The 17744-nt window shown below is 38.9% G+C and overlaps 2 protein-coding genes across 18 annotated transcripts in view; one reads left to right on the forward strand and one right to left on the reverse strand.

Annotated features, from left to right (window-relative positions):
• Window positions 1–4962: 4962 nt before the first annotated feature.
• Window positions 4963–17744, forward strand: part of saa (serum amyloid A) — a 323028-nt gene continuing 310246 nt past the window's right edge. The window contains exon 1 of the mRNA XM_071488636.1: window positions 4963–4967. The gene's annotated coding sequence lies outside the window, so the exon portion shown is untranslated. The remainder of the gene's footprint in view (window positions 4968–17744) is intronic.
• The window catches only part of plekha7b (pleckstrin homology domain containing, family A member 7b), a 67832-nt gene continuing 55588 nt past the window's right edge, over window positions 5501–17744 (reverse strand). For 15 of the 17 annotated variants that reach the window (XM_071488824.1, XM_071488823.1, XM_071488825.1 and 12 more), the window contains 12 exons: window positions 17173–17274; window positions 16423–16534; window positions 15990–16192; window positions 14732–14923; window positions 14519–14636; window positions 14257–14348; window positions 13317–13541; window positions 11195–11422; window positions 10269–10402; window positions 9905–10053; window positions 7767–7931; window positions 5501–6193 (listed from right to left, as the gene is read on the reverse strand). In XM_071488824.1, the coding sequence (XP_071344925.1) occupies window positions 7780–7931; window positions 9905–10053; window positions 10269–10402; window positions 11195–11422; window positions 13317–13541; window positions 14257–14348; window positions 14519–14636; window positions 14732–14923; window positions 15990–16192; window positions 16423–16534; window positions 17173–17274 (1707 nt within the window). In that variant the 3' untranslated portion in view covers window positions 5501–6193; window positions 7767–7779. The remainder of the gene's footprint in view (window positions 6194–7766; window positions 7932–9904; window positions 10054–10268; window positions 10403–11194; window positions 11423–13316; window positions 13542–14256; window positions 14349–14518; window positions 14637–14731; window positions 14924–15989; window positions 16193–16422; window positions 16535–17172; window positions 17275–17744) is intronic. The other 2 variants (XM_071488828.1, XM_071488839.1) reach the window with 1 other exon arrangement.

Here is a 17744-nt window from a genome sequence, read left to right on the forward strand (position 1 = left end):
TTGTTCAAGGTGAAGCAGAAAGGCTCCACATCTCCACCAGCATCGCTGCGTCCGGCCGCTCCCGCTCTGCACGCAGCTCTCAGTTCCCTCTTTGGTGCAAGTTTGAAGTCTCCCTTGTTTTTCTTCTTGTTCACGGGGCTGCACATTCTGCAGCGTGCGTGAGTGTAAATGCTGAAATTTGCTCAAAGAAAGAAAGAAAGAAAGAAAGAAAGAAAGAAAGAAAGAAAGAAAGAAAGATCTTACCTTTTGGAAAGAAACTTTTTCTGTTGTTTGAACGTCAGTGCCTCCTGAGATCCAACACTGTAAAACTACAGGAGTCGAACACCTGCCGGCTATTTCATTGGCAGAAAAGTCAAACACAGTGATGCAGCTTTGTGCGGTGAAATTATGAATAATCCTGCAACAACCTAACACTGTATTTTTCAGACCCATTCCACAGTGACTCATGTGTGATGTCTGCTGTGAATGTGGCCTCTGAAGGAGCGACTTTTCTTTCACCATCCGGATTGAAATGTGTGTTTGACGTGTCTCATACGCCACCTCTCGGACACTGCGGGAAACACCTGCAAATATCGTCTGTCCCGCAGACATCAGATGACTGTACAGCAGACAAAACCAGAAGATTTGAACCACAACCTCCCGCTTATTTATTTACTTATTATTGTTTTTAAAATTTGACCCGCACTGTACTGGCACCCTGTTCCAGGCTCATTGTAAAAAAAACAATTAAAATAATTCCCTTCAAGCACTTGGGCGTTCTGTTTTTACACTGCATTTATGCTGCTTTCAAAATGACAGTCCCATCTGCATTGGTAAGAACAAGAAATGATGCAAAAAGACATGACTCATTATATTTGCTTAATGTGCTGTTCATTGCCTGGCTTTAACCTGCGAGAGATAATTACTTATGGTTGCAGCTGAGCAGGTGCCAGCGGGTGCCAGATAGTTCTCAAAACACAAATATAGGCTACTATTTTTACAGAGGTGACTGTAATGGCTTCCTCTTTATAGCTCAGATGGGAGTGCATGAAGCCTGCCTGAAGAGTGGAAGACAGTCCAACTTGTTGGGGGGTAAGGCAGACACATTTGCATACCCTGTGAGTCTTTGATGCATCTTGAAATTCAAGTCTAGCCCATAAATATTTGAAAAGGAGAGTGCATGAAAATCAACATTTTTGTTACATTAAATTAACATGTGTTCTTCTCCTGTTCTGCATGGTTAATTAGAGAACACCATTCAGTCAGTGAGTGAGGATGAGTGAAGATGGGGTGGGGGTGGGGGCGGTGGTGGGGGGGCTGCTTTGATTACAGTGCAGACAGAGCAGGTTTCGAAGGTGTGCAGCTGATTCATGCTTTAGGACTACAGTGATTAGTATTCTTAATGATGATTCATAATTATCTGCTTTATAAAAGCAGAGGATTATAAAAGGTTCTACTTTAAACCCTTTGATATGAAACTACTTCAGGCTAACGTGTGTCAGGACCCAGGGATAGCCCCTTTAACAGCAATACTTTATTCAAACCCCCTATTTAGCATTTATAAGCAGCATATACCATTAATAATCATTTATAACACACTGTGATGCAGTTGTAAACAGATGTAGGGGCTTTTTAAGGGCATTTAACAACTGGTGTATAAGCAGATAATATATATTTGATAACACAGAATAACGTAGTTGTAGTCGATAATATACTAAGCATAAAAACATGTTCAGTCGTTTTGAATACATTTCTAAAGAGTCGGTAACCTGCTGTGCATGTGAACAGTTAATAAGTGCTTTTTAACACAATTCACGTGCAGAATTACATAATAAATATTTGTTATTAAAACTGGAGGATATTTTAAATTCATGTATTCAAAGGGTGTGCAGGTGGGCAGGCGCACCTTTGTTTTCATTTTTATACCCTCATGAAGATGTTTACAACGGACCAGCTCACATAGAAGCACTGTCCTGAATTTGTGTTGTGCACTCTGTAGAAAGTGTAGACGTATTACATACTGTAAGAAGAGCTTCAGCGACAAGAAATGATGAAACCCTACATTAACGTCTGAGGACACTGACCTGCCAGCACTCAGACTATTCTGCCGTATCACTGACACAGTCCAGTTGTAAAGGACCAACTTCCACAAAAAAACAAAACAAAAACAAAAACAACACAACTTAGTCATTACTGAATGCCAAGTTATGCAATTAACTCAAACACTATTTGCATACATGCAAATCATCTCGCTCCCAATTGGACTTGCAAAGTGGGACGCTCTGTTCTCATTAGTTGACCCAAATCTCTTACTTGTAACTCTGGATTTCATCAAAGTTTAGTCAGGATCTAATATTTCCTTTCAAGTTAACAGAGAACCACTGATTAATCATGTTGAAATAAGGAGTGCAACATGCCAGTTCTAATTATATAGTTATCAGGGACACCATCACACAGCCTCTGCCAACAATACTACAAATATCAACTCTGTAGTATTCACAAATATATATTTGACCAGTAATATGATAGTAGCCTGGTTGTAATGTATTTCTAAATACACAACCTGCACTTTATTATTTGAGGCCCAATCAGAAATCAGAATATGTGAAAATGTCTTGTTGTCATGTAAGCGACAACAGTAAATAAACCACAAGTATCAATTTTCCAAGTTAAATCCTAATCTGACAGTTTCAACATGATTTTCCTTCAGAGGAACATCCTTACATTTATTAATGTGTATGTACATTTTTTTGCTGATGCATTTAAAAAAAGGACTAATGTGTCACCATTACATTGTGCTGTGGATCTGAAGATACATTTATGGTCTTTTCATTGGCATCACTGAATGTAGTAAATTTCACTTAGCTCAGTGTGTATGTGTGCATGGAGATTAAAGAGGAGGCCCAGGGGCATTTGGTTCATTTACAAAGCAATTGCTTTTATGTACAAAAAGCCCAATTCACTGTAGGTATTGTAAAAGCCTGCCGTTTAAGGAACATGAGATGAATTCATTGTTTAATGTAACACAGCGCCTTCTCAACACAAACTTAATCATTTATGTTGGAGGAATTGTGTTCTCTTACTGTTCAATATATTAAACCAGTAAAGCTATTATTCAATGTTTATTATTTTTACATTTGTATTATCTCCCAAATGATACCAGAGCTTTAAAGCCAAAGCACAATAGTTTTGAAATGAGAGATTCCACAGAAGGTATTGTTTTAATTTCTGCAAATAGTGAAATCAGTGTGGCGCAGCATGACTGTAATTCAGCTTTCCCTCTATTCTTTTTATAGCATGCATGCACGTTGGGAAGAATATTCAGTGATTCCTAACTCTTCAATTATTCAACAAATCACCATTCCATTTCTTACATATTAGAAAACGTACCATATGTGGGGCTAGAAAATGATAAAACAGCATAAAATACTATTTCGAAATCAAAGCACCTATTGCATCGGCTTCCCTGGTTTTGTATTTGTACAATTGGACTACAATCTGGATCCCCACAGTGTGCAAAGGAGGCGCCAGCTGTGTTTCCACTGTAGTCTAATCCTCAGACATTTACGGCAAGCAACAATCATATTTATGTGATGGAAATAGGCATCACAGGGAATCAGTGTAGGATTTCTCCTTTCTTTGCTCCTGTCAGGGGAAAACTGTGAATATGTTACAAATGCAGGGTGCAGTGTAGTGAACAATGTGGACCTGAGAACAAGGTCAGACTCCTCAGCATGGTCTCAATAGGCTCTTCCTTTCAACCACAGACCTGGCCAAAAAAAAAAGCAACAAAAGTCAAAGCCTCGGCCTAATCAATGCCACTCTAAGCACACTATAAACACTGACATGAAGCTGTGTTACATTTTTCTGATTTCAAGCGAGAGACTTTATTAACTGCTACTTATTTATTACCTTTTATCCACTTGTATAAAAACTAGATCCCTGTCAGGACACTAAGCAGTGTGTGTCTCAGTGTCTTCACATCTGAAAAAACATTTTATAAAGCCAGTAAGTATTTAGTAAAGGATTAATGCAGGAGGCCTTGATTGCGTTAAACAGAACAGGACCCAATTAGCATAATAGGCCCTCTTTCATTCTCTTTGAAGTCCAGAGCATAGAATAACAAATGTATATGAACCACCAGCCAAACGTCAATACATGGAAATGCCACAATCCTCAGTGGAGGGTCTTGGGTGAATTTTTGCAGGAGGAGGGAAAAACATCCCATTTTATTGCAAAATAAGCAGAACAGAGGATGTGATGGGTCTTCTAGCCACCAGGGCCAGCGGGCGCTGTGGGACCCCGATCCTGGAGGAGAGATGGAGGCAGAGAGGATGTGGCTGCTGAGGGAGGTGCATCCTCTCTCTCAGGTGTTTTGAAAGATGCACGATGCAGACGAGTGAAAGTAATTACTTTCCAATTAAAGATAAAGATGTCACTTGGGAGGGAGCCGCAACAAAACAGACAAGCATAGGGAGGCGAGGGTGCTGTATCCATTACAAGTGTGTGCATCAGATCCTAGGGTCTGCATTTGTACCAGGGTGATTCAGGATAAATTTAATAAAATAAATATTTGTGTTGAAAACTGGAAGGTTTGGTTATAACAGCGCCGTCACACTCTCTATTTAAAAACATATTCTCTATATTATTTTCTTTTTGACTCAGATGTTCTTAGAGGTTTCTTTTACAATTGCAATGGAGGCATAGTTCATGATTTAAAGATATGAATTCTGTACTTCAGAATCCAGAGTTATTAGTATCCACCTTCTTGGTTGAAAATACACGGAATTAAAAATGCTCTTTTGAGATAGAAAAAGCTTTGAACTTGAGAAACATTTCAAGAAGCCTCTCTTTTTTGTATTGAAACTTCACCTCCTTTGAGCATGCCATAGTTTGGTTCCTTTTTCAAATAATAGAATGAAGTTTAATAGGTCACGGCAATCAATGTGGAGGTTCAAAGAGAATCTCGGAGCTATGATGAGTGCACATTTTGTACTTTTCCTTTGTACATGATGAGAATAAAGATACGGTCAATAAATGCACCAGAGAAATATAATAAAGAACAAAGACTCTTTTAGGTTAAAAGTTAATAATGTCAATAAAATTTCTGAGTCTAATTTCTCAATCAGAGTAAGAATAATACAACCTAAATTTATAGATTTTGGTTTTGGACAGTCCGAACTACATTTGTATTCATCACCAGGAAAAGTAAGAAACAAATCTGGAATTTCTGTGACACTACCCTGTTTCTGCAGCAACAAAGACAAGCGAACTTGTCTTTCCTGTTTAGACCATATGAGATTATTTTGTCAACTTCTGTTTCCAGGGTCAATAATAAACTTTTAATATCATTTAGAACTGTCTTTAATAAGACAGCTCAATTGGATGTCAAAGACAAAATAAGCATTCATTGTCACATTCTTACTGTTATCCAGAATTTTATACCTTTGGCTGATAAATATAAAATAAATGCAGTGAATTTAAAATAAAATAGGGAAATAAATACTTATGCAATGAACTAGAAATTGTGTTAATATCTTTAATATTCACATTCTTATAAATTTCCATTGTGCAACCTTTCTCAGTCACACCGAAAATATGTTAAAGGTTATTTTCATCCTGATGTAAGCAAAAATAAAATTCATTTTGGCAAGCTAAAAGGAGTGGCAGTGCTACAGGTACATACATATGATATTTCAAATGGTTTGGTGTAAGAATAATATCTGATAAAAATACTACCGTCATGACACATTTAGTACCTTCTGTTCATAACATTTTGTACCTGAAAAAAACAAACAAAAACCCCATAAATGTTGTGAGTTGAGATCACACTGCAAGTAAAAGCAAGTCAGCCATACCTTGAAAACATAATACAGTGTACAATTCAAAGTGCAATAACATGTAGAAAATATATATTTTTTTATTATCATGAGATTAACATTTGTTAGACAGTTAATGAGCACAGCAGCTCCCACAGCAACGTCTTCTGTTTTCCTCAGGAAAGTTTCTGTCAGCAACAAGAAACACTTGAAGGAGTCAGTACTGCGTGAGCCTCAGAGAGATGTTTTGTCTTGTCAATGTTTACTACAGTTTTTCTACTGTTTAAATTTCCAAATGTCCAAAAACAAAATCGAACAAAATCCTCCTTTCTTGCAGAGTCCAGTTGTTTGTTGTCAGTGTGGGAGAGCACCTCAGTGTCCGGAAATCGCTTGAGCTGGGAGGTAATAAGAGAAAAAGACAAAGTAAGCACAAAAACGGTATCTATCAGAGAACAAGATAAGCATGACAGCAGAGTTAACCACAATCAGATAATACAAAAGGTTTTCTTTCTGTTTTGTTTGAAGCCTAAAATCCTACAAAATACCGTCCAGGCTCTTAGGTTTTTTTAGAGGTTAGAGCAAGCCCGTCCTCTAAACTCAGATCCCCTACCAATTAATAATATGCACATTACTAAATGGGACATGGAGAACAATCATTAAGGATATTATCAGATATAAGACAAAAATAGCTGCCACACAGATATAATTAACAAATATCCAAATGAGTGAACAGCACCTTCTCTCACACACTTCCTCAATGTGCAAATTCTCAGTGCAAACAACTGAATGTTTTACTGTGTATCACTGTTAAAGCACCTCTGTGAAGGCTGCACTACCACTGTTTGGTGAACAGTTTTGCAGACACAGCACAGTAATGTGATCTCTGCTGTAGTTCTGTACTTTTTATACTGAAAGTGAATCCAATTAGGAGATCCGGAGTGTCATTCTGATCACAAAGCTGCCAAGTGGCAGAGCAACTTTTACAAACCAAGTACACATCACAGCCCACCTCTAACAGCAGACCTGAACATGAGGTGAGAGCGCTACGGGGGGAAATAAAAAAAGAAGTTTGGGGAAAATAAGTGTCACACACAAAACAACAAAACATGGAAAAGCATGCAGTCACACAACTTCTCAAGGAATAAAGATTCCTTATACAGTTAATAATAACCCATTTACATCATGCCAGGCTGACAACAGGTCAGCTTATGCTTCTACTTCTTGTGACATGCATTATACTAATAGGTCAAAGGTCAAATGCAGCTTGATGGACAGTTTGTTGCTTGTGTGTGTTCATTTATCAACATTTATCTGATTTCTCTTTGTATACGCGCCCATGTATGGCACCTTAAAAAAAAAAAAATTAGTTTAATGAGAGCTAATTAACATAGAAATCAAAACCACAAAAATATTTGTTAGTACTGGCTGATGGATGGAAGTTTTCTTAACAAGATAGTAAAACGACACAAGCCTTCTTTCTGTGTTTACAGTAACAACAGTGCTATCTACTGTTTTTTTATTTATTTCGGGCTTATCGCTGTCAGGCTACAGATGGGGAGCTAATTGGTGCCATGGAATGCAGCTGTGCTGACTACTGAACTGTCAAGGTGCTAAATCAAAAGGTGTCTCTTTTGTTAATTATACACAATGCTACAAACAGTCATGTTCCTTTCAGCCTTTTCTTTCCTTAACCATCCATAAATATTTTGGCAGTGGTACAAAAAAAAAAAAAAAAACAATTTACACACAATTATCACAGTGGGATGAGCGGACTGCCTGCAGATGTTTGTTTTGATTATAATGGGAGCAGAGGCAGGGCTTCCCTAACCTAGACAAGATGTGTTTCCTACAATCACAACAGAGCAGTAAGCATCGAGTGAGGTGCAAAGCACACAGGAGCCCCTTGTTAAAAAGAATTAGTGCGGCTCCGAAAACATTAGCGCCGTAAAACATGCAGTTAGGCCTTACTTTGTGTCTCATATTAGACAAACGTGTAGTGAATTCCGTTGCTTAGAGGAGAGGGAGGTGCCAGAGATACGGGAGGAAGAGGAGGAGGAGGAGGAGGAGGAGGAGGAGGAGGAGGCGGAGGAGGAGGTGGGGGAGGAGGAGTGGGGATGTTAGCCTGTGGTGGAACTATGAGGAGAGGACAGAGGGAAAGAGAGAGGGAGAGAGAGGGAGAAAACGACATTGGTTGTTAGTCAAGTGGCCAGTTCTGGGACAGTTCCAAGGCCGCACTGAAGGCTAGAACTGGTTGAGAACCACACAATGTTTTCTGGAAGGACACACAACTATGACAGTGATTAAACTTAAACAGTTACACTTCCTGTGTTCTGTATACTAATGACACTGTGGGTGGGCAACATGGGTTAAATCTGATTCTCACTGTTTATTGTTTATGGATGTTTTTTTTGGATTTTATTTTAGTTGAAATAACCAGAAGGGAATGTGTGTGTTTTTGTTAACGCCAAAAATAAAAACCTGACAAATCAAGGTAATTCATCACTGCTCAGTGATCTGCAGCATTGCATACAATGGCTGATATATCAAAGGGACAGCTATCGTCGTATAAACTTGAGCTAATCAGCTAAACTAATCAGCAGCAGTTTTATCAGTTGATAATTTCAGTCAATGATCAGGCAAAACTCCAGGATGTTCTCTGACTCTTTTCTCCGATGTATCTCTGATGACTTCAGCAACAGCATCTTTATGGGCTTTTGTTTTTACCAGGCGTTCAATGCAGATTTTATGATATCAACATGATTTCAGGCAACCTTGATCCAACTTGTGAAAAATGTCAAGGTATTTAAAAGTCATTAGGATGGTAATATCTGTAGCTAATGTGTCTTCCAGTATCAAGCATTTGAGGCTTATTGTAATCTATACACAGTGCCGTGGTGTGTGCTTTATCTGTCATCATCAGAAAATGTCATCAGCTTTAAAAATAAAAACAAAAAACTAACAATAAATAGTTGAAGAGGTCTTACACAAGGAAGTTTATTTTGTAGATCATTAATATTTTGTAGATAATTGTTCCAGCACAAAATTTGAGATTCTTTTCAATATTTCCAATAACTAACTACAAAATACCACATCATGTAACTGTTCAGAATAATTCAATAATCAGCAACACCTTTTTAATATATACTGTACTTAACCATAGCGTTGAATATTGCTGCTTTAATGCCAGATGCATAATAACAGTGAAAAAGACTCTTTCTTTTAATGCAGTGCACTAGCATACCTTACTTTAACACCAAAGGGAGAGAAAGTCATTGATTCAGTCTCCACTGACAAGATGCCACCAGTTATATTCTCTGACATTTCTCTATGCTAGAAATAATGTTATAATTGTTGACTTTGCCTCACTGTGCATATTAAGCTTCCACACACGCTGACAGCTTGAGTGTTACTGTGTGTGACAGATATATGTGTGCATATGTGTCTGTGTGTGTGCGTGTGTGTGTGTGTGTGTGTGTGTGTGAGCGAGGCAGACAGACTGACAATCTGCTGCAGCTACAGTGAAAATGAACTTGCCTGCCTGCTGTAGAGTATGAAAGAGATGAAAAGTGAGTGCAGTGGCTTTTATGCAGGTTCAGAGCTACGTTCAAAGCAGCAGCAATGGTATGCAGAAGGAAAGTAGAGTTGGGTCATTGATCAGCACACAAAATGGCCTCATCAAGCGATTCCTCCCCTGTCTTAAAGATTCTACACGGATTGCAATTAGAGACTATCTGAGCTCCTAATAAGGAATAATGTTCAGTTATTAGGAAATGAACAGCCTTATTGCCTGACTTTGCACCTTACGCCCTTCTCATCTCCACTCCATCAATCCAGCTTTCTTGAAAGACTGCTTCCCTCTCTTTATCCCTTCTTCAATCAAAAGATGTCAATTTGATGCCGGGAGAAATTTTACTGAAACTGTCAGCACTGATAGGCTTTCTTTTTCTTTTTTTTTTTTTTTGCAGATACAGTAATTATTTCTGTAAGTGTTCCTGTGGAATAATGATTTTTTACACTCCTTTTAAAAGCAAAGATGTATAACCAACAGCAACCTACAGGCTGGAAAGAAGAAAAAAAAAAAATTAAAAACGATATGAATGACCAACCTGCCACTAGTTTGCTCTTGAGAGAAGCCTCTGAGGCGAGAGCGTAGGACATGGTGATGATCCTCTCCTGCTCCTGCAAAGCTGAGTCCAGAGCCACCAGCCCCACATCTGGCTTGTCCACAGACACTGTTGGTGCTAGGTTTTGCACACTACCCCATGCACATAGATACATTTTTGTTAATAATATGATACTGCAGTGATTGCTGTGAGGGTATTATCTTACCACATTGGGCTTAAATCTGAGTCTTTTGAGTCTGCCACCCTAGAATTTATTTTGGATCAGCCACACACATTTCAAATGGAAATTCAGTATTATTTCAGTATTCAGTATTATTTACGATTATAATACTACTATTTTATCTACCTTGATTTTGCCAAGATGCTCTTGATGCGCTCCACCTTACGATGACGCTCCTCCACCTCCTGAGGACTGAGGGGCTCCTCAGGCTCTGAATCCACATAGCGCTCTGGGATCAACACTTTCTGAGGTTTGGACAGCTACAAAATAGATAGGGTGTGTGTTAACATCCAAGCTGCTTTATCATCATCCTTTCTATGAGGTTAAAGGCAAAGAAAATATACAAATATACAAAGTTCACTATAAAGTTTAACCTACAACAAGGTGTAAATCTGTTGGACATGTAGCTGCTTAGTTAGAACTGGAAGCGTATATGGTCTAACAACACAGACCAGGAAGAATTAAGTTGTACATAAGGGCTATAAATTTGTGAGAGCTACAGCATCTTATTTAACAGCATATTATTTGTTAGTTAGTTTTAAGTAATGTTAAATATCTGTCCCTTTTCTTCTACCTTAATTTGTCTGTCTCTCACAATAAGCACTAGTTTCTACTTTTGCTCATTGTTTTCACACCACCTAACAAAAGAGGGTGTTCATGTGACGACACTGTGATCCAGGATACAACAAAACGAGCAAATCTATTAATTCTAACAGAAAATGTATGAAGATGCCTCTTGGGGTCTGGGTTCAGTCACATGACTACTCACTGTGTTGTAGAGCATATCCAGCACACCCACAAGTTTTTCATGCATTCTAGGTTATGTCCTGAATTTCTGCATTTATAAAGTATAAAAAATTGTTTACATACCAAGTTCACTAATTAGAATAAAAGTTACAATCTTAGTGATTTGGGTGTAAATAAAATCCCATTTTGTACTGGTAACACACACACACCCCAGCTCTTTCTTGTCTTTGGATGAGCATGATATTATTTCCTTCTATCTTTATCATCTTTATATATTGACATTAAACTCATCAAAGAGAATTTACCTCTTTGTTGAGATCCACATCATAATCTAGTGGTTCCAGGTCAGCTTCATACGCGGGAGGAGTTGTGGCCGTAGAGCGGAAGGTCAGCCATTCGTCAGAGTGTGAACGGGGTCTCTCTTTGTGCTCGGGAGGTCTTTCCTCCCCCTGGACGCTCCGAACTCCCTGTGCCTCCTCCCCCTGGACAGCCCTCTCGAGCAACTGCAGGTCAAACTCCTGCTCTCTCTTCCACTGGATAACATAGACAGGAGAAAAAAAAACAACAAAAAACTGTGAAACAATTTATAGGATCCTGCCATCCAGATGTCTTGATTATCAAGTAAATGTGAAACTGACACTTGCCTTCACACATATTTTCATGAAACAAGTACTGTACAGCACACTAGTTATCACTGGTATGCTAACATAATTTTAAAGGCTTCAGTGCAGGAGAGTGTGTGGGTGTGTACAGGTGTGAAACAGAAAAAGGGAGCATGCATAAATGAGTATGCATGCTTATATGAAATTGAAAACTCTAAAATAAGAGCGTGGTGTAAATCCATTACAACAGAGATAAGGAGGACAGCACAATGCCACTAAAATAAACAGGACAGATAAACACTCACACTGATGACAGTTTCACCAAACACATCCATATTGTATATACTCACATTACAAATATAATGAATAAAAAACATGGCAATATGTGTTCATTAGAAAATAATGTTTATTTATTTGCAAACATTCACATATGAAAAAGAAAGGGTATAACTAACAATTAATTAGCAGATAAAAACACTGAGCAAACAGTGAAATCCTTTAACCTATGTTTTGATACTGAAATGAATGTCATACACATTAGTATTGTCTAAACAAAAGGTATCCTCTAACAAAGCCCGGGAGGTGGTAAAGGGACATCAGAGGACCCCAAGCCATAAACAATTAGACCATTTTTGTCTTCATTAAAAAAATGTAATGTGAAAAATGCTATGATGAGGCTGAGTTCAGTAGATCTAAATAGGCATTTCTCAGTGTATGTCAATGTTTTGGTCAGTAGAAAAGCCAGCACTTTATTTCTCATTCTCGCTCTCTCTCTCTCTCTCTCTCTCTCTCACACACACACACACACACACACACACACACACACACACACACACACACAGAAACTCAAAAATAACTCTAAAAGACAGCACTTAATTGAAGAACAGTGGGCATTAATATCTAAATGAGGAGAGACAGACTCTGATGAACAGGCACCTGGGTGTTATTCTGGAAGCACAGCCACTGTTAAGGTTAGAAACCAGTATGGTAGTATGGTGAAGGCATACTGCCAGAATGAAATCAACCATAGCAGAGAAATGGAGAGATCAGAGAGGAGAGGTGAAAAGGGATGGACAAAGCAATGTTAGCATCTACAACAGAGAATAATGAGACACATACCCATACACGGATGAATGTGAAGTATAGATGGTATTAAGGTCGTATGTCTGAGGTAATTAGTGTGTTATGTGTTTTCATAGGCAAGGTATATTATTTGTAAAGATTTTGAGCAAGACCACCATTGCTATTCAACGTAAATGTAATTATTTCCACTTCATAATAAACACTTTATCAACCGTTATGTAAGAATTGTACACACTTTTTGTACTACAGTTTGTAAAGCAGAAACTGTTATCCACCTGTTGTCTGTACAGGCGTTTTGACATGTTACAGCAGGAAAATCACAGGAGTAAATCATAAAAATAATAATGGCTGAATTCCATTTAGTTGTTTCAGTTTCAGGGTCCTGTGGTTCTGCATGTTGCCTCACTGTCACGGCTTAATGGGGCAGTGGAACAAAACGGAGCCTTTGTTATTAGTATAAATGTTTTTAGTAACCCCTTTTCATTTCCTACTTCAACAAGTCCAAATGTGTGCTGAGAATAAGGCCTGTTAAATACTGAAAACAACATGAATTAATAAGCACCGCGAATTACCATACTGCACTAATTTAATGTATTACTATAAACTTTGTAATGTCAGGAACAGAGAAAAATAAACTGTCAAATCTGAGCAAAGGCATGCATTACTACTGTAGATCGCCACTCTCAGTTTGGTTGTCGTCATGCATGAGAGTGTGATATGTGATACTGTTCTATGGACATACTGATCCCAAGTCTGCTGAAAGCGGGCGCGAGGATGAGGACGAGGTGCGTGACGCTGAAGAGGCGTGGCGGTCTCCGTGACTTAGGGTGCGTTTGCGCTGCCGGACAAGAGCCTTCTGGTGCCTCTTCATCCTCTCCAGCTGCTCATCAGCGCTCATCTTCCCCCTCTGCTGCTGCTGCGCTGGCTCCCCGGAGTACAGACGCTCCAAGGCACTTTTTGGTCTCTCCTGAGAGAAGTGGGAGGAAAGAGAGTTGATAACAAGAGCGAAAGGAATTGGAATAAGAAAAAAAAAAACACACAAAAAAAATAAACAAGATGGTAAAAGCATACAGTAGTTGATGTTAATAAAGAATACACAATAGAGTACACAATTCAGTTTTCACAACTGAGACATTTCCGAGGTGATCATTGGAGCATATAGGGAGAATTAGGGGCACATTATACATTACAAAGAGTGCAAAGGGTGTCCAGTCCCATAAATGCTTATTTTTCTCCTCCAGAATAATGTGTATTTATAAGGAATTAATAATAAATTTAGTAGAATGTTTTTAGGTACAGGTAATAATTCAATATTCTTGTTGATTGTGTATGACATTTTGAAAATTATGGATTTTGTTCTTGTATATTATATTATAAAACATATATTATAAACATTGTACTCTTTCAGTTCTCTGGTGCAGAAATAAAAAACAGGATTCTTCATTGTCTTCTCTCCTGTGAACAGTCGGGTCTGATGGAGCACTTGGGAGAGTCAGAATTATTAATGTGAATATTAAAGAACTTAACTCTTGATGAATTCATTCATGAATTTCATTGATATCATCCAGAATTATAGTTACATGCTGCAATAGCTGTGCTGTCTCTCTGCTGATTTGAATACTCACTTTTGATTCACTCTTTACTATTTGATTTGATTCTTCTTATTTCATTCTGTGCCTCACCTTCATGCCGACAGCTGAGGCTGCTCTTCGGAGGGTCACATACGAGGAGATGCTTGAAGACTGATTTAGCCTTAGTGAGGAGCCAGCTACTCCTGAGGAAAGGCCAACAAACATCAAAACACTGTTCTCAACTTGGCAATAGAGCCAAAAAATATCTTAGTGAGCGGGATTTACATAAAACGCCAGTGGAAATAATTTAATATAATGACTGCTATAGCTAAAAAAAAAAAACTAAATTCTACTGGCTCTACCATCCAAGTACCTCTGCTGGGTAACGTCTGGTAACCTCCATCATGTCCAGATGCTACAACACTGATGTGGCTGGAGCCGTCTCCAGCCCCCATAAGCTCTGGATTGCTCAGAAAAGGCCTAAGTTCCACCTATGATACACAGACAGAGATTAGAAACAGATGAGAGACTGTAGTTTAACCATTCAGGCACCACACCTACCAAGATACACATTTACTGTATGTACCTTACTGTCTCCATTAGTATACTGTCCAATCTCTCTGTCCCTTTTGCGTTCATCTGACTGTCGTTTGAGGCCACGTACAGAGGTGTGTCTGATAACCGTTGTCTCCCGGGGCAATGGCGGCACAGCAGGGGGATGCTCATCAGGACTGTAGAGCTGAGGTAGAGGAGGTCTGGGAGGCACATCTTCCTCACCCTACACACAGAAGAACTGTTAAATACTGAGACATACTTAAAATGACAAACAAGCATCAACCTCATATTGTTCTGACAGTGACATCAGACTTTTCTATAAGACCAGAAAACCACTCATGAGTGTCTGATGATACATACAAATTGGTGGATACTCACATTAAAGGCTCCCTGTGGAGTTTCTGGGCTCTAGAAGCACTATGCTGTTATTCTGTAAGTGGGTTCCCGTTTCGTTAATCTCATAGATGAGCGTGACCAGTAGACATGCACAGGTATGTGCAGATGGCTAACACTATACCCAGTCCTACCAAAGGTGTCACACGATTCCATTGATCAACATGGATGGTGATGGAAACATGCTAAGATATGCTGCAGTGCAGCGGTAAAGACAGGGAGGAAGACGACTGCTGACTTGTAAACATGGATGTAAAATATGCCAAATGTAAAATACTTAAAATCAGCTTTGCAAATGCTTTATGGGGAAGGAAATGCACTCTACACCTTTGTTAGACCTCAAAGATACACTACATTACATGAGTTCTGGTGAGTAACACTGGATGCAAACATAACTTTTGTTTGTAACCAATAAAGCCAAACAGGGAACCTTTAAGCTGTGTTTTGCAAATTTTTTTGGGCCATAAATGCTAAATGTTTAGCCTCTCACATGTGAGGATTTGCCACTTTCCTCTTCTTTCTTTTTGTTACTTATCATTGTAAACTGAATATCTTTTTGGGATTTGGACCACCCTGAGAAATTTGTGATTTCTCAATATGCATTTGATCAACTAAACAATTAATTTATTAATTGAAAGAATAATTGACAAACTAATTTATAATGAAAATAAGCAATTTTATGTTTTAACTGACCCAAAAGAAAAAAGGTGAAACCTCTCTGTAAGCAGACATGTGATATTATAACAATTGGAGATAGCATATAAAAATGTGACTAGTTCAGTCAGCAAACTACTCAAACTGCAGAGTGTAAAGACTTACAGTTTTGCTTTTCATGCAAAATAGTCTTTATTTTGAAAGAACCAGCTGAGGTTAGCTCTGTGGCTGGGGTCACTCACCCATTTAAGCCCACTGGTGATGGTTGCAGAGTGGTGTAAAGGCTGCTGGCTAGGGCTGGAGGGAAGAGTGGGAGTGAGGCTACTAGGGCTGAGGTGGGGGCTGTGCTGTTGCTGCTGCTGGGAAAATCTCATCTCCATAGCAGACGGGCTCGCAGACACAGAAGGCACTGATGACGCCGATACTGAAGGCACAAATTTCCTCTCTGGGGAATTTGTATGTGAACATGTAACAAGAACACACACGCTGTAAAGACAGTGCTTTCTTTTTCCACGGGAAATTGAACATTTCTTGAACAGGCATTAACAGGCGATGATATTAAGAGCTTTGATGATAAGATACAGTAGCATGACCTCATGGCATGTACTGCATTGCTCAAACAGCAAATATAATTTGCTTTGTTTACATGAAACCTCCAGGTAGCTCTTGTCTTACCTGGGTTGGTGACAGAGGAGACAGTGACTTTGTAGTTGGCTTTACTGGTGCTGAGGCCTGCGATAACATCCTCAATCCTCCACAGCTCCTTTCTGATCTGCACTTTCTCTTGCTGCTCACAAAGAAACAATCAAACACACATATACATAAACACACACTGTAAAATGACTTGTGTACTAAGACACTGAAGGCACTATATGTAAGTTTTCTATGCCACCGAAAGTGGTTTCTTGCTGGGAGCTGGTGGTGGTGGTGGTGATGGTCGTTTCACAGAGTTTCAGCCATCGTTGTTATAACCTCTTATAACAAGAGGTTATAATTCACCCTCTGGGCTCTGGGCACCTTCAGGGCTGCTTAGCATGCTAACTTCAGTAGGGGAAAACAAGAGTCAGCATAGGTGTTGCCTTCCACTGATGGTGACAGCTCTCCGCGAGTAAAGGAATGAAGTTTGATGCTGAAACATTTCTTCTAGACTTGTAAGCAAACAGCTGTTAATACTAAAGTTGGCCCTGCAGCATTAGCAAAAACTTATATACAGCTCCTTTAATGATGACGATCATCTATATTGCCAAAATACAGTTTTTAATTTAAAGCTGACACATGATGCTCTCAACAGATATCAACCACACAGAATTCTTTGCTCTGCCTGTGCATAAGAAACCAGGAGTCTGTAACTCATTCCCACACACACCCATCCATGAGAGTTAGTGACTGCTCGTGTTTGTTAACTGAGATCACTGAGCCACAGACCTGAGAAAGATCACTGCGGTTCATCTGTCCCTGCAGGGCAGACTTTAGCCAGTCCACATCTCTCTCCAGCTGACTGTATTCATTCCATGCGTTCTCCATCTCCTGCAGAACAGAACAGGAGACACTTCATATTATAATAAGACAAGAATAAGTTTTCAGAGCGTGTACTTATCTCGTGAGCCAATGCTACTTTAAAGGTTTTTAGGTTTCACCCCATTATACAGTGATTTACGGTCACACCGTGTGGTGATATGCAGTTAAGAGTAGCAGAGAGCACGTGTCTTGAGTTACTCCAGTTTTATTTTGCCTTCTCGCATGAAACCAAGTTTTTAAATCTGAATCACTTGGATATATATTTATCTGTTGTTTCCATTGTTCAGTCTGCCTTATCCATACTTAGCGTGTCCACTGAGCGCATCACAGATGTTTGAATACAACCAATACGGTTGGAAATGACAGTGAGAGCCAAAAATACTCATATTAACAGTTTACTGTTTCTTGTGGTTTCTTTGTAAATGTTCTATTGAAACTCATCTTTTCGTTTTAACACTGAATATTTGAATATAAATGAA

The sequence above is a fragment of the Trachinotus anak genome, unplaced genomic scaffold (assembly GCF_046630095.1).
Source record: "Trachinotus anak isolate AG129_WGS33_773 ecotype Australia unplaced genomic scaffold, CSIRO_AGI_Tana_v1 ptg000011l, whole genome shotgun sequence".
Lineage (NCBI taxonomy): Eukaryota > Metazoa > Chordata > Actinopteri > Carangiformes > Carangidae > Trachinotus > Trachinotus anak.